At 34.5% G+C, this 18,249-nt stretch overlaps 1 protein-coding gene across 5 annotated transcripts in view; it reads left to right on the top strand.

The window, feature by feature from the left end:
* Window positions 1–15,997, top strand: part of LOC106876890 (uncharacterized) — a 37,821-nt gene extending 21,824 nt beyond the window's left edge. For 2 of the 5 annotated variants that reach the window (XM_014925633.2, XM_014925636.2), the window contains exons 2-9: window positions 6,305–6,666; window positions 7,318–7,632; window positions 8,502–8,630; window positions 10,212–10,426; window positions 11,170–11,253; window positions 12,873–13,085; window positions 13,895–13,963; window positions 15,169–15,997. In XM_014925633.2, the coding sequence (XP_014781119.1) occupies window positions 6,305–6,666; window positions 7,318–7,632; window positions 8,502–8,630; window positions 10,212–10,426; window positions 11,170–11,253; window positions 12,873–13,085; window positions 13,895–13,963; window positions 15,169–15,270 (1,489 nt within the window). In that variant the 3' untranslated portion in view covers window positions 15,271–15,997. Of the gene's footprint in view, window positions 1–418; window positions 978–5,776; window positions 5,871–6,304; window positions 6,667–7,317; window positions 7,633–8,501; window positions 8,631–10,211; window positions 10,427–11,169; window positions 11,254–12,872; window positions 13,086–13,894; window positions 13,964–15,168 lie in introns of those variants that run through there. The other 3 variants (XM_014925635.2, XM_014925637.2, XM_014925634.2) reach the window with 3 other exon arrangements.
* The last annotated feature ends 2,252 nt before the right edge of the window (window positions 15,998–18,249 follow it).

Here is an 18,249-nt window from a genome sequence, read left to right as displayed (position 1 = left end):
TTAAGACTGGCCTTTCATTTAAGAATAACTTCTTCCCAGTAGTCTTTAAGCCCTTAAAAATCAAAGATGTTGCTCCTCTTTCTCTAGCTCGGTGACAAAAACAAAATAAAAGCCTCTCCTTTTCATGATATTCCAGTAGTTACTCTCTGATAATCTATGTATATGAAGTAAATGAAGGATCACAAAAGTGGTTGCATTTTATGGATTATATACAATATGCCTTTGTATCACACATAACAGTATAGAACAAAAAATACTATACTAAAATTAGAATTGTACTGTTGTGTTTGTACGTTGGACAAAGTTGTCCTAATCTTGATAAACACTATCTCTGAGCATTCTCTCTCTCTCTCTCATTCATTCGTATCTGGTGACTATCTCAACTTTCTTCATGGTGACACACATACATAGCAATCACTCACTTCCATTACCTCTCCCCGTATTTAAATTAATGTGTTTTTTTTATAAGTTTTCAGTTGACTGAAAAATTGTGTTCTACCCACTTGGCATGCTATGCTTTCTAGTTAACAGTTTTAGGAAGGGTTACACACACACACACACACTTAATTATTCTGCATAATACAGTACTTTCCAAACCCTGAATAACCTGTATACACTAAACAACAAGCAATATTACTACACATCTACAACAAAACACATTACATTTACTCTGAACTAAACACACTATCCAATCACTGTTGTCATTTGTGAAGACATCAGTTTTCTCATCTATTGAACTCCGTGAAACAATCCATGACCAGTAACACTGAGTGCTCATTTGTGTTCTCTTCAGTAAACACAACCAACTCTGTATCGTATGTTGTTACATTACACTAAACCATTCTTCATACAACACTACAGTGCATTACACTCTGTATTTGCATATTATTTAACAATTGTCGGTGAAAGAAACTTTAGGTCATTACTTTAATGTCGTGGATACATTCTCCGTCACATGAATTTGATAATCTGATGCGGTAAGTATTGTCCTATTCATTAGTCTTTCTGAATTCAAACCAAACTAGTGAATCGAAATGTATATATGTCGGATTATTAGAAATATATCTACATTTCTCGGAACTATAGCAATCAAAGTTTTAAAAACTGGATTCTTATTTTAACCAATTTAGGTACCTTTGAGTATGCATTAAAGATATTTGTTCCTTACTTGTCTTTACACTTTTGATAAAATTTTGATTACTATTCTAGAATGAGCTTCTTTTCTTTTTGTACTTTGGTGTCCTAACTGGGGTTGAACAAAAACCTTTCAGTGCTGTTTCGTAGTCATTTATTCCACTTTATTTTGTTGACCCTAATCTTTAACCTTAGCTGATGCTCTAAGAATTGAAACATTTTTCCATTCGTTGATAAACTGGTATAAATGAATTTGTTGAATGCGATGTAATCAGTGCTGTTTACGTCTTCCTAACAGTCTCAAAATCCTTGAAGATCAAAAGTGCTGCCACTCTTCCTATAGCTCGGTGACAAAAACAAAACAAAACAATGTCCTCTCTTTTTCATTATATTCATCTTCAATCGTTCAATTATATTACAGGAGTAAAAGTAACAATTGCAGGCCAATGAAAATGGAAGAAACTTTTTACCACAATTTTCTATATACTTCATCATTATTATCATATATATCTTTTGCTTCTTTTATCATTTTGATCTTCCAGTTATAGTAGTAACAAAGTTTTTAAAGTCATTATCCATTATCTGATGTCAGCTTCATGTAATAGTTTCTCGGCATTCCGTTTACGTGAACATCGTTTTGCACAAATTGAAGGGTTGCATGCCAGCTAACTAAGTTAGCAAATCAATAGATGAATCTCTCTCAAAACATGCAGTTTAAAGTATACTATGACTGAATTAAAAAAAAAAAAGGTCGGCATGATTACTGCTGGAACCCTTTGATCCGTTTCTACCATCAAAATTGACATGTCTTTTAATGTAAAGATTAAATTTTAAAGCGTGAAGGTTCGTTTATAGGTAGGGGAGATAACTCTTACAAAGCCGATCGAGTCTCACATAGGTCATAGAGTGAATTGAAAATTCGATTTTTGAAAGCCAACCAGTGAAAGTAACTGATATATTTCGATCTTATTAGACCTCCTTAGAAATTCATAGTCTTCTTAGTTGAAGAGACAAATACTAATCGTAATCAATATATATATATATATATATATATATATATATATATATATATATATATATATATATATATACTGTTAAAAATGAGGATGTTGATTCTGCTACTTTAAATTTTATTTGTATTACACTGTTAGATATGTTTTCATCGTGATACAAATAAAATTAAATAAGTATCCACTATATTTTTTCTCTATTTTCTTATATTTACTTTTCGTTTATGCAGATGGTCAATTTAGCTTAGAGGTCACTTAATCAAACATATCAGGGGCTCCTTTTCTTGCAGCTTACTTCATGGCTGATTCTTCCTATGATTGAAGCGCAGCTTCTGTCACAGTATTTGCATTCCAAGAGGATAGCTCGGTGCTCTGCATTTCTGTTGTTTTCCTTTCGCCACTGACGTTTCTGAATTTGTTTGTTTCTGTAGCTGCTCTCGAGCGAAGCAGTTCCTTTCCTTCACCACAGTCCTCCATATTGTTCTGTCCTCAGCCCTCTCTTCCCAGGTGCTGACATCCACCTCACACTTGGACAAACTAGTTTTGCAAGTGTCCTTATAGTTCAGTTTTGGTCTTCCTCTTGATCTCTTGCCCTGGGCCAGTTCTCCATAGAGCATTTGCTTCGGGATTCGACGGTCATCCATTCTCTTGACATGCCCCAGCCACCTCAGTCTTCTCATATAGAAGATATCAGTCATGCTTTGAAGATTCGCCTGGGTCAGAACTTCAACATTGGTGACCTTGTCGTGCCATGTTAGGCCTAAGATCTTGCGGAGGCATCTGAGATGGAAAATACTAAGGCACCTTTCCTGTCTGCTGTACAAGGTCCATGTTTCAGATCCATAGAGGAATGTTCTGAGAACACATGCTTCATAAATCCTGATCTTTGTCTTGATGTCTAATCTCTTATATCTCACTCCTTTGTGTACAATTTAGAGTAATGTTCCACCCATCTTTCCGTTTGCTTCTTCTTGTCCGTCAACTGGTCACCTGTTGCAGACATGAGGGGTGCCACTTTACTCACTGTTGGTCCGATAGCAACTCTAATCTTCTCATACATTTTCCTGATGTTACCCATGTTACTCGCCTGTTGAATTTCTAAGCATAATTTATCCCAGTATTGGTTGGCACATTTTCTAGTTTCTTTTTGAAGGTGGGATTTTGCAGCACATAGCTGTTGTTTTGTACTTTCTATTGTGCTTTATGAAGATCTTGCACTTTTTCTCAAGTAATGGCATTGGCTTCAATCCAGTCATCCTTGGAAAGTCGATCTGTTCCAAAGGCCCTCGATGCAGAATCATATATTGTTGATTTCATGTTGTTCCACATGTCATCAGGGGATGAGCTATCTAAGTTTTGGAGCTGTTCTTCAACATATTCTTGAAATTTGGTTCTCATCACTGGATCTTTGGTGTCTTTTGTGTTGATCTTCCATGTATGTCCTGTTGCTAACTCTTCCATGTGTGTTTTTTTTTTGTTCTAGTTAAGGTCTCTTATTCCACTCATCTTCAAAGGAACTTAGCTTGTATACCATTTTTGTTGACAAGAGAAATGACAATAATGTCTCCATTTGTAACCCAGCAATGCTTCAGAGAAGCACAAGTGATATCTTTTCGTCTTTCCTTCCTTCTACCTATGTACATAGGATACATGAAGAAAGTGTCATTCAGTTGTTGGATATATCTAACAGTGTTAGTAGGTCTATCTGTTAGTGGTAGATGGTAGATATATCATAGCTCAGTGGTTAGAGCATTGGGCTCACAATCATGAGGTAATGAGTTTGATTTGCAGACCAGGCTGTGTGTTGTGTTCTTGAGCAAGATACTTTATTTCATGTTGCTCCAATTCACTATAGAAATGAGTTGCAATGTCACTGGTGTCAAGCTGTATCGGCCTTTCCCTTGGATAACATCAGTAGCATGGAGAAAGAAGGCTGGTATGTATGGACGACTGCTGGTCTTCCATAAACAACCTTGCCCAGACTTTTGCCTTGGAGGGGAACTTTCTAGGTGTAATCCCATGGTCATTATTGACCAAAGAGGGTCTTACTCTTACCCTATGTCCTCTATTAGTGACAGTGTCTTCTGATACTGACAGCAGCTAATTGTACCATCTCTTATTTATTTTCTGATGGAATTGAAGCTAGTAATAAAAGCACAATAGTTGTTTCGAAGGGAGGTAAGGAAGATATTTTAAGAATTACTTCATCTAAAAATTTTCCAAATCTTATCACAATCTCATCATTTATCTATTTTTCTGCTACACTACATTTCCATCAGTTTGAACTCCAATCATTTTCAGTTTACATTTATTTATATATTTGTTGGTTGGGTTTGAACTCGCATAGCTATAACACTCTTTATATCTTAACCTGTGACCTATGCTCGCTTGCTTCCAAGTTTACTTACTACTCAGTGCACCTGAGAGAGTCCGAGTTACTCCCACTGTTTGCCCACACTTTGTCCAGCATGTCTTCACTTCAGAGCACTGGGCAGAGATCACATCGCATTCATGCGCCGACCGGCACACACACTCGTGCTCGATACCAACGACAACAACCTTATTAGCCGTCAACCACCGCCGGCTACCACCACAGCCACAGCCACCTCTTTGCTCCCTCTGAACAATGTTGCTGTTAATTGCTTGCTTCCAAGTTTACTTACTACTCAATGTGCCTAGAGAGAGTCCAAGTTACTCCTGCCAAGTGTTGTTGGGATGAGCAAATATAGGGAAGATAACTGGAGATCTAAATATAAATGTAAGAGACAAATACCTGAAAAATATGACAGTCTGAAAATGTTATCATTACAATATATCAAGGATACAGATAAAAGGTTTACTTCTCTGTACAAAGACCAAGTTGATTGAGACTTGGGAATGTTCATATCTACAACTAAATGGACTGAGCCATTGAGACAACAGTGATGCTACAGAAACCATCATTCACTCAGGTAATTGACTGGTATCTTACATTAAATCAGCTTACTGAGACCTAATGATTATGTTTGAGGTAGCCAAAATAATATCATGGAAGAAACAGAACAGTGCTGACTAAATACCTTTCAGTTTCATTCTAATCTTACTGGAGTTGATTTTATCTTTCATTCATTTGAAATCATTATTTTGTTCCAAGTCAGCACTGCTGAAGCAACCCTTCCATTTATGCCCATATCATCTTCTTTTCAGGTGTTGTGTATCCTACACTGTATTGTCTAATATGTCCTTTCTTTTTCAAGATAACAGTGTGTAATTTGAGGAAGATTTTTGCACTATTCCTCACAAATTGATTGACCATGTAGAGACTCCGTCATTTTCTCAAGGTTTAATAGAATAACTACTAATTATATACTGATACTGGTTTAATTATTCTCCACTTCCTGTATGTATTTATGACATAATGTCAATGTATGTTATCTATATTGGCTGCTACTAATAATATATATTAGAAATTTGATATGAATTTGCAACACCTATTAAAATATATTTAGATTATGACTTCTGATAGTTTTCTATTTAATAAACCTTTGACCATTTTAGTTGCTGATTAGATTGTCACCTTAAATGTTGTCTTTATTTTAATACAAAATATTTATATTGTTACCCATCTGTAGCCTAGTTTTAGAATAGTACACTGTGTCTGTATGTGTTGTGAGCAGTGACAGAGAGAATATCCAAATGTGAAACAGTGACTCAGAAAACCTATCTAACCCATGTCAGAATGGAAAGGTAAAAGTAAAATGATGAAGATGAAATTATATTATTCAAATCAGCTTTCTTGATATACCAACTGCCTTAAAAATTAGATGTGTGTGTGTGTAAACACACACAAACATATAAGCTGATATAAATATACATGCAATGATAGCTTTTATTGATTTGAATTTCCTTAAGATAACACTTTTATTCAACTTTAAACTCCAATTTCACTTTTTATTTATATTTTTTCTCAAAGATTTCACTTTCTGAAACTATTTGTTTCATTAAAATTTTAAATATCAAAACAACAAATAAAACTGAAATAAACAAAATTGATTTACATTACAATATTTGCTGTGTCTCATTACCTTTCATTATCTTTTAGTTTTTGATATTTTGTGTTATTTTATTTGTAATTTTGTTTTCAGTTTGTTACTTTATTTATAATTTTCCATTTCTTCCAGAAAGAAACGAAATGCTTCCATCTTGTATTATACTTCTGTCGGTCGGAATCTCACAGAGAACAGAACTCCACAAGAATTCACTGGTGAATCGCTAACACGAAGTCAGAAGCATGTACATCTGTCAAGGAAGTGGCCTCAGTGGTTGTGGAAATTGTTTTCACGCTCTCTTGGTGTGAAAATTCATCCAAATGATACACCTCTGGTTGGAACTATATTGCATATGCTTACCTTAACATTTGCCTTTTCATTCAGTGTAGCATCAGCCTGGTACATCGTGTTGGATGTCCTCAGCAATTACACACGTACTACTGTGCTTATAGGTTCTGTTTCTATACTGATTGGTTTTTCTTGGGTCGCCATTGGTATGTTTTGACTTTCTTTACTATTTTACTTTTACTACTTCGTTTTTAATTTTCCTTAAATTTTGATACTTTTTATTACACTAAATTCTTTACATTTTTTATTTCTATACTAGCCTTTAATTCTTGTTCTCTTAGAGGAAGAAGAATAGTGCCTGTGACTTTTTACAGGGTCTCTGAGACTGGTCGAAAACAATGTGGAGAGGAGTTATCTCCAGACAAACATCCTGGTTTTAATGAGTGCTATAGAGTGTATTCTGCTAAAGGTATCCTATTAACCTAGGACTGATACAATCCATTTGACAGGCTTCTACATAGACTTTGTTTACTGAATTTTACTCGCACAGTTGGCTTGACCCAAGGTTATTTTAGACAAAAAGGCTGCACAATCATATCAAACACAGAACCACAGATTGTAAACTTCTTAACCACATGACAATACCTTCACCTATGTTTGCAAATAGTCATTACTATCAAATTAATTCTAATTTATTTTAGAAATAATGCTAAACTGTGTGCAGGCTATGATGATATAAAGAATAAAAGACGTTTCTCTGCCATTTGTAATAAATCTTTTTTTAGACTTGTCTAAGAATATTTCAATCAAATTACCATATTTTTATATAACTGTTTTATTTTATTTCTATTTCAAAGGAATTTATGCTAATGATCTTGCTGGGCGACTGATCAGCAATAAAAATTTTGCTGATAGCGTTCGCATGCATTCTAGGACAGTCTTTAAGATCAGTTCCACTGGTTTGCTGTTTTTGATAAGTCTGGTGTTGATGTGTGTGAACTCTTACCATTCTTGGATCAATTTCCAAGCTGAATCTTGTCAGCAAATTGGGGTTACGAATGCACTGTGCCTGATTGCATTCTCCTGTAAAGTCAGTTTTGGTGTCTTTGCATTGATCTGGAATTGCATGGTGGGCTTCATCCTTCTCTCTGTTTGCAGAACCCACACTATTGGTAAGTATTGCATATATGCATTCCTTAAAATATTTCTTTGAAATTTTCCACAAAATGTATTTAATAGTTACATAATGGCAGTCAATGCAGCCATTAAAACATACATCCATTATCTTATTCAGTTTTACTTTATTATATAGACAGATAGATAGATGGGTAAATATTTTTCAAAACCTCTTTTGATATAGTTTTATTAGTCACAGAGTTCTCAATAACCTGATATAGAAATAATGTAATGTAAGAGTACATACAAAATATACTAGGAAGTATGAATATCAACCCACTTGGGACATATTCTCAGTTTATTATGAATTTCACATATGCTGAACCAAATTTCCGATAATAGTAGGAATTTTCAAACTCCATGTTAAAATCCAGTCAATCTAACAACAGATCAGTCAATCAGAATAAAGATAGTGCAGAATTATGCTGCTAACAATGTCTGGTCGCAGATATTTGAGAGTTTTTCTTGTTTTTTTGTGGTGGTGGGAAACTCACCGCAAATAATAAGGTATGGCAAATTTTAGAAGACATAATGTAAATTCAATCAACTGGATTTCAATCAAATGTATCTAGAAGATGACTTGGAGGCAGTTAAAGTTTTCAAGTGGAATGTAATAATACTGTTTCTCAAATAGGGGTAGATTGTGGTTCACAGGTATTTGAAAGCACTGATGATGCAATATTGGTATTAAGTTCACAGATTGGTAATTCCAGATAATTACCTAAATTTCTAGTAATTTCTGTTTCGTAATTTACAATCATTCCCTTTTTATTTGAGAGATGTGTGTTTTTATGTGTTCTGGATGTAGATCCTAGATAGACACTTTCTTTTGCTTGTTCAGTTTGTTTTTTCCTTCCTCTTTCAGGAATCCGTCGGTTTATTCGAGAGTTAGAAGTTGATGGTCAAAGTTATGATGCTTACTGGAAATATCAGAACTCTCGAACTGGAGTTCGCCATGTTGACATCGATAGTCTCTCTTCAGGTTTAGGAGCAGGTTAGTGCTTCATTTGCTATTGTTGATGTTGTCGTTGCTTTTGTTAAACCACACTTCAGCTACAAAAGACATGTGGTATATATAGCTGTTGTTTAGCCTTAGGTCAACTTATGGACTTCTGACCAAGAGCATTATAATCATGACTATCTTACCTTTTTAGTGTTATCTTTCAACTACAATACTATGTTCTTCCTTTTTATGATGGTAGGCTGTGAATCAAGATATATTTGGTTGTATATATTTATTGCAAGGGTTACAAACACAGAAGCTCCTCTCTTCTGTTGTTGCTACTGTCATGACCATTGTCACAGGTGTTGTTTCTCTGCATGTTCATTCTATTGCTAATTTGCTTGGCCAACCCCATCAAAAGTATACTATAATTTAGTTATGAATTAGGACTGGGGATAAGCTAGCTTGCAAGTATAGATTTGTGAGACTATTTGTTATAATAATCTCACTCAAAACTTTCTCAGAGTAAACACTGCTACTGCTTCAGTTATATCTTTAGTTTCTTGAATTTACCTTTCACACAAAAATCTAGCTTTCAAATTATAAACTTTTATTCTTACCACTTTGAATGAATGGTAATGGATAGCAAAATTATAAGAATGCCTGACAAAATGCCTTGCAATATTTAGCTCGTACTTTTGTGGTCTGAGTTCAAATCCTGCCATTGATTTGCCACTCCATATACTCTGTCCAATGTAAATAATGTAAATAATATATATATTGGTGTTAGGAAGGGCATCCAACCATAGAAACCATGCCAAATCAAACTGGAGTCTGCTGCAACCCCTCAGCTTACCAATCCTGGTCAATCCTGGTCATACCAGCATGGACAATGGATGTTAAATGGTGATGATGATAAATAAATAATTATATTAAGAGGGTAACAGATAGCAGAATCAATAGGTCATCAGGCAACATCCTTTGCAGGCTTTAGATGCATTGCTTTCCCTTCTGATTTCAAACTCCATTTTGTCTCTAAGGTTGACTTTGCTATTCATTGTTTTGGTAATAAGTACCAGTCAATTATTGTGGTTGAATACAGTGGTATATATTCAACTACAACCACCTGTAAAATTTATGGCCTTGTACCTTTACCACAAGTTACTTATAAAGACAATGGAATGGTTGAAATAGACAAAATACTTCATGAAGTTTAATTTTTTCCATTTCAAAAACCCTTTGCAAGAGTTTCTGAAATAAGTAGTAGTAATGTACTGACATAAATTCAATTTACTACTCAGCCACTATAGAAATTTGTAACTTTGTGCCAATACAAGAATTTGTTAATTATTGTGATGTATTAATTAATATTTTCAAAACACAGTGGCTCATTAATTCTCGTTTCTATTGTGCTTAAATAGATAACATATCCCCTACTTCCTCAGTTGATATTCCTAATATATGTTATATCCTTTTCTCTTGGTAGCTAGGTTAACTGAAGAATGTCCTGCTCAGTGACACAAAGAGATTTCTGTTTCAATGTTTCATCCCATCAGCCATTTCATCTCTCTAGTGACTACAATAATCTAAGATTGTGATTTTATTTTTGCCTTTCACTCTTCCCTGTTCTAGATTTCTGTGATGAATGTGTATGGAATGATGACTGTAACAGGAATGGACATAATTGTGACAACAATAGCCAAATGCCCAGGCCAGTTTCAAGACCAACACTACCAACTGAAGAGAGCCCTTCCCAAATTGTCACCCCTTCAAATCACGATGATGACAACAAGAATGAAGGTTGTTTGCCTGAAGCAATATCCGATCAAGCTGTACAAATGGAAGCAGTTGGTTTCCTAAAATTTTTTCTATCATCATCATAATTAGCATTACTGCACATCATCCTCCATCTCACTGCCTATCGTCTCCCACCTCATCATTTAATATTAAGGTTGAACACTGGCAGAATCTCAGACATCCCAAGATATCTGGAATTCTAGCAGTGCTTCACCTTTGTTCTATACCATTATTTTTTTTTTGGGGGGGGGGGTTTCAATCTATGATGAAGTGCAGAAACTTGTGTTTTCACAAGATTAGCAATTGTATTATTTTCTTTATAGTAAGACCTTAGATTGCTTTTAAAGTAACAATCAGAGACAAAACATTTGGTATTGTTATCTTTTGATTCATCCTTTGTGTGGACATCAAGCAATAATGGAGTTACTACACAGTCTTGAAGTAGACTGTTTTATAAGTTTTGTGATCAGCTCCTCTTGCCACATATCACAGGGACAAAGTACTAAACAATACATATCATACCCTCTAACATTAATAACCTTTACTTGTTGGCTGGCATTGCTCTTCTTATATTAGGAGGGAAGCTAGAAACAAGGATGAAAAACAAGAAGTCTGATGAAAGACATCTATTATATGAACTTACCTTTCATCACACTAATAATACCAGACATATTCTGGCATCAATCCAGTTAACTATACATTTCCTCTTTGAATCTGTGGCCTTGTTCCAATTTGATTAAGTCATTATTGTTACTGTTATTGTTAGAGTTAATTATCATTTTTATTTCTTCAGCCACCTGAAAATACTCAACCACATAACATGGCATCAGAAATGATGACAAATGATGATATATTGATGTCCTACTGGAAAATATCTGTGAGTACGGTTTGCATTGTTTGTAATTAGTTCTTTCTCTATTTTTCAACTTCTTTCTGCCCCTTCTGTTCTCTCTTTCATAATGTATTCTAAATGTTTCAGTGCCCCTCCTTTATAAACACCCTTACTATCTTACTGCATCTCATCAGACACAACATACCTTGCATACAGATATCCAGATTCCCATTGTACCTCATTCATATATACACAAGTTCTCATTGTATTTCTCCCTCTCTCTCTCTCACACACACACACAAATATACACAACGATGATGATGAGTCGTTAATCAGTAGCAATGCACTTAGCAAATTGCTGAGAGAAACATTTTTCTTTTTTTTTTTCCTACCTTATATTTAATACATACTAACGAATATTAGTTCTTATGCAAACATAAGTCCATCTTATGCATCTTATTCTCTCTTTAACCCTTTTTACCTCTCTAACACTTGTTTACGTTAAGTAGCTCTTTATACACTATCTCCTCTAGATTAACTTCATTCTCATGTATTAATTTTTTTAAAAATATACACCACACTAAGTATTGTTTTTAACTGTCAGGTCATATTTTAATTCAAATGTAGCCATGTCTTTCCATTGAACGTTTCTATACAATTTTTGCCCTACGTGACTTATTTGGAGTTAAAATTTCTAATCTGCTTACTCATTTCTAGAGGGAACATCTCTGAAACCTCTTATATTTTCAAATAACCACTATAGCCTTAGTTGTAGTTAATACCTAACTAGACTCACATCTCTTTTTCTCATAAGGATAAATATGAATCTCCTAGATTCTATTCTTTCTCAAGTTCTTTGTAAAAATTTTGTTTATACTTCTTGCATTGAAGAGTACATTGATATATAATTAATTTAAATTCAACTTTACGATGAAAGTAAACAAACAAAGTTTGTTTTTAGAAGCATTGAGATGTATTGTAAGAAACAGACATAAATTTATTTCTCAAACGTGTGATAATGCTATAAATAGCGTGATCAGGATTGGCCAGTAACGTATTTTTCTGCATTGTATGGATAATTTATCCTGATCATGCTATTTATAGCATTATCACGTGTTTGAGAAATAAATTTATTTCTGTTTCTTATAATTAATTTAATTCAATTCAATTTAACCATGAATTTGCATGATTTTTATATCTCTGTACGCAACGATCGTCTACATGAATTAAAATTTTCTTATATATTTTAACCTCTCTTCTCCATTTTTAACTAAATTGTTGAATTTTATGGGATTTCTTTCCATAAATTCACAACACATTACACAGAGTAGATGAAACAGGGACAACTGACGAAGGGGTATACTCTTTAGGTTGCATGTCTTGTTTCTCTGTTTGTTTTTTTTCGTTGTTCAAAAAAAGCTCATTTTCTGTTTTCATTTCTCATTGTGTTTAACGTTTTTTTGATGTCCTGTACCCATATATGCATTTTTTTATGTCCTGTACCCATACCTACATATATATATATATACATATATATGTAGGCATGTACATATATGTATGGATATATGCATATATTTACATATTATTTATATTATTATTATTATTATTATTATTATTATATATATATATATATATGTCTCAATATATCTTTCTTTGCGTTACAGTTCCGTATGCGTACAACATCAGCCTATCTGCAACGCTGGCTGGCCAGCTGGATTGTCCTGATTGTACTATGGTGTGCTAATTATATTATATTTTGGATGTCTCATAAAGCCACTCTTCTGGGTATTGTAGAATTCATCTTGCCACTTTTGCTTCTGTTACTCATATCTTCTGCATTTGCTGAAGCAAATGCTGAAGGCCAGCGTATGATCAGAGTAAGTGTCAAATTTAGTTTCATTTATTTGTTGAGCTGTGTTTCAATTGATTCATTATTGTTAATGTACCCTTCCTTATATTTTTTTTTCCTAATGAAAGGGTTTAATTTGCTATTAGACTGCTATTTCTAGCAAGTCACTCGATCATAAGAGGGTTCATCACCGACTCTTTCAATTTGATTTTGTTTATCCTAAGTTCAGCTCTGATTGAACAGATCTTAAATCAAAAGCATTTTATTGGTTCCCTTTCCATCTTTTACTCAGATGCAATGTACCTAGGAAAACATTATCAAATCTGCCTCTTTTATAAAGATGGTAGCATGTGATTGAGAAATATTTGGGCGTGATTTCCAGCAGTTTGAGTGATCACATAGAAGCTAGGGAAAGTAACTTGCCTTTACCAATTAAATGAAAAAAAAAACTAACATAAGAATAAATCAACAAAAATAGATAAAACTTAAGATTTTCATTTGAAGGGAAAAGTTAGTGGAAGAAATTCAACATTTCTCCAAGAATGTTTCTGTGCCTTTTAGAGAAAGTCTTTCAAAAATAGTTTTAGAAAAACAAAAATATCTTCTGCTTAAGTTTTCTCCCATTGACTCCTCTCACCTTTAATTTTATCATTAGTCATAAAATAACTGAAATAAATAGAGTATCAAGCTAGTTTACTTTACTGTATTTCATTTTATCTCCCCTATGTTTAAATTCTGTCAGATAGATAGATATCTTTAATTTGAAATGCTGCTATATGACTCACCTTAACCAACAACTACCTAATACCTAACTATATACGCAACTATCTGTTTCAGTGTATGTGTCCAACTGAAGATCGCCTCTTTCTCCTCTTGTTTCTCAACCAGCAACCTCTACAGATGACGGTGTGTATTATTAGACATTAACCCATTGTTTTCTTGCTTGGATTACTCTTTCAATCTGTATTATACCACTGATAGATGGGGACAGATCCTTTGGAGATTATAATCAAACTCATTCACACACACACACAAACACACACCATTTTTCAACATCTTTCAAATATATGTATTTTTGTCAATCTGAGTGGTTGATTTAATGAGTATATTGATTGACGGTGCCTTGACAGATCAACCTCCAGCAGATACCTTACAAGCCAGCAAGAGCCTTCATGTAATCACTTGCTAAAACCAACAGACAAAATATCCTTCAAACTGTACTCCCATTTCTGTTTTAAGAAATGAATGATACATTATACATTGGATAATGTAGTTCTTAATATCTCTGGAGAAAACAAGGACAGGATGGTTTGGAATTAAAAGACCATAGAGTTAATTTAGCAAAGACCAAAATCCTAGTAAGTAGGAAAGCAGACAAAGCATCAATCCTTTCAGGGAGATGACCCTGCTTAATATATAGAAGAAGTGTAGGTAGAAGTTCCATACTCCCCTCACACAAACACACACACACACACACTCACTGTTCCACCATCTATTTTTGTTTAACTCTATCTCTCCTTTCTCTCCCTACAGGGATAGCAAAGTATCTCCTCTATAGTAAGATACCTATTTCTGTCCCTCTATTATACTTTAACCTCTCAACTGGATCAAAGCTACATCCCTTAGTTCCAGTCCCTCTCCCAGCTGAGAGGTCTTCATCCCACAAGCTACTTGGTGACCCTGCTGATGACTGTGTCACATAAAAAGCACCCTGTACACTCTGTAAAGTGACTGGTGTTAGGAAGGACATCCAGCTGTAGAAACCATACTGAAGCAGACAATGGAACTTGGTGCAGTTCTCTGACTTGACTATCTCCTGTCAAACTGTCGTTCATGCCAGCATGGAAAAAAGATGTTAATTGATGATGTTGTTACCTGTTCATAAGCATCATGATATCTAATCGCTCGCATGCTGGTAGTTGTTCACTAACTTGTTGTTAGCTGGTCACTGGCATACAAGTAGATGTTCATTTGCTTGATGCTTGTCATTTGTATATTTTATCATGCATTTGATTATCTCTTTATCTAGCATATGCATAAAAATGTGTGACACATTTGTATGTCCTAATGTCACTCATTTATATATTTGCTATTTTTTCTTCTCATTGCAGGTTTTTAACTTTGCCTTGACATATAATGCCATTGTGGGAATCCTTCTTGCCTTTTCTGTAGCATTTGCCTCTAAAGTCATAATGGATGAGGTTGTTGTATAACGAGAAGAAAAGAAGAAACAAAATATCAGCCAGTACTGAAAATGCTAACAACCAATGAACAAAAAGAAAAAACACTGAACCAATGAGATTATTTGCTTAAAAATTCAAAGAACACAAATTTTTGGATCATTCTTTTCTTGCTTTCTTCTACTCCATTCTCAACTGAAATGCTACCCACATAAATTCTCAGGGTTACAGCAGTTGTTTTTAAATAACTATTCCTTAAGTCTGTCCTGCATATATATATATATATATATATGTATATATGGATGATGATCTATACCAAAGTATTCCAGTAATGTCCTGTATAAATATATATATATTTATATGAAGGATGATCTATACCAAATTATTCAAGTAATGTCGTGTATGTGTGTGTGTGTATATGTGTGTGTGTGCGTGTATATGTGTGGAGGATGATCTATACCAAATTATTTCAGTAATGTCATACCGGTCAAATTTGCTTTAGTTTTTTTTTTTTTTTTTTTTTTTTTTTTTTTTTTGTACTTGTTTTTATGGGAGATGGGGATGATATTTTATTGTTATTTGTTTTAAAAAGTTATCACACCACTGTTGCCATTTACACCTCTACTATCACCACCATATTCTCTAACCAAAAAAATTGTTACTTTCATTGAACTACTACTGCAACTACTACCATTGCAGCCAATAATGTATGGATTAAAACAAGTTCTTAGTAAAGTACTCTCATTTCATGAAATAAGAAGTTAGTGATTTTTTATCTTTTTTATTCTTTTACTAATTACCTTAAATTTCTTTTACTAAACAAAACTATCAAGATCTAATTCCAGATGCTACAAGTTTTCTGTTTTTTACCTGTATCTCTCTCTCTCCCTCATATATATGAGAGAGAGAGAGAAGAAGAAGAGTAAAGAGTGCGCTAAGAGAGAACTCATTTTTATCAAGATTTATGGTAAGAACTAGGAAGGTTCATTACCTAATTGTAACTGAGTTTCATCCAGGATTGGGTATTTTTTAATTAGTGAACAATTGAAAAATGGATGTTGCATTTATAGTTGGCATGTTTGGCTGGAAGTGTTTGAGTCACATGGAATCTTAGCTTCCAACATTTAAACATTTACCATACAAAAAAGGCAGTAAAACCATCCAATGTGTGTGTGCAGAAGCAATATTAGATCAAAATAGCCATCTGTGTAGCATACGTAGTATAAATACGTCATGAAAATCACTGCGTGTATATGCACAGCCAATGCTTATATAGGCTGAAATGCATTGAGTATTCTCACCAGCCACTGCTAGGATGATTTTTGCCTACCTCTGGTAGATATATATATATTGTGTTTTTAAACCGGTATTGTTGTAAATTTGCTTTTTGTGATGTATTTGCATTAAGTAGGAAACATAAGTGGCTATTTTAATCTCATACTACTTGTTGCTTGTAATGGATTTTTATTCGGGTGGGTGACTGTTTGCAACATCAGTGATTGTTCATTCACTGTACATCAATGATAAGATTTTATCATTGCATGAGGTTGGCCATGAGTATATGCTACTGACAATATGCAAATAGGCAGAAATACATCTAGCATTCTCACCAGTCATGATTTTCATTTGCCCCTGGTACATAGTGTTTTTAAACACAGCACATCCATAAGAGATATTTTGGATGGATACCCAGCAAATTTGCTTCTGGCAATGTATCTACATTGAGTATGATACACAGTGTATGTGTACATTCATGAAATATTTTATATATACATATTCACTCTAGATAGTGCATACTGTATATCATTTTATATTTGACATGAGTCGACTGAGTTATCATGATCCATTAGGAGGACAGTAACTCTTATACCCTTCTAAATGATCAGAAGACCACATGTCACATTTACATACCATTTTTGGCATGTTTTGTATGGCTAGATGCCTTTCCTAATGCCAACCACTTTATAGAGTATGCTGGGTGCATTCTGTGACAGTAACATTAGAGAGGTTGTCACCACCTCAGACAAACTAAAGAGTCAACTTGACCTTACTTTGCTATTACTCATTCACTACCCACTTTGCAGAGTGTACTGAGTACATTTTATCATGGTGCCAACAATAGTGTATTGTCTTGTACCCTACAAGACTAAAGAGTCCTCATTACTTTATAGTGTCTGTATTCGTTCAAGACAATCTTATCATTAAGGTAAATTGGAAAAAGTCTGATCACAAAACTGGGATGATTGGGTGAAGGAAGCAAGAGCATGATGAGAGAAACTGCGATCAAGTTAAGAGGGTTTGAAAGTAGAGAGTAATGGAAGTGAGACGATGATAGTAACTGTATGTGTGCTGGTAAGATAGAGATTCAGTGATGGATGTCTGTAATGAGTGTCTTGGAAAAGAGGAAATGCAGGCTGGTAGCACAAAAAGTGTGTTGGTAGAGTGTATCAGATACAAAAACACTTCTTGTCATGGAGAAGAGAGGTAAAGTGATAAGGAAGGTAGTTGAGGGGTATTGAACAGCACTGGACAACAAGGGATGCTAATTCTGAATTTGCACTCAAAATTGTTCTAGCACGTCAGGATTTTGAGTTATGCACAAGATTATAACTATACTTTCGGCTAGATATAGGCTGTATTATAAAATTTGCTAAAATGAAAGCGGTCTTAATTCAAAATTAAAGAAATAACAACAATAAAATAAATGACGAGGAAGTTCATTATTTAGTTTATGTGGTGCGATGGAGGAAGAAGACAACAAGAAGCATTGGACCTTACCTTGCCGACCGCAGCGGGGTACACGATCGCTCCTAATCAGAACATGTCTTTCTCGTAATGTCGCTGTTTTCTCACTGGACCCACGTGCTAGCCTTCGACCGCATGTCGCCGACTTCCGATCTGGCCCTTCCGGTCTGGCTTCACCTCTGTTTGCCTCACCCCTCTCCACCTCAACACATAGCTCGTCACAGCCCATAACACCACACGCCCCCCCCCCTGATCTATAGATCATTC

This window comes from Octopus bimaculoides, chromosome 4, assembly GCF_001194135.2.
Source record: "Octopus bimaculoides isolate UCB-OBI-ISO-001 chromosome 4, ASM119413v2, whole genome shotgun sequence".
Taxonomy (NCBI): domain Eukaryota; kingdom Metazoa; phylum Mollusca; class Cephalopoda; order Octopoda; family Octopodidae; genus Octopus; species Octopus bimaculoides.
This window is presented reverse-complemented; position numbering and strand designations above follow the sequence as displayed.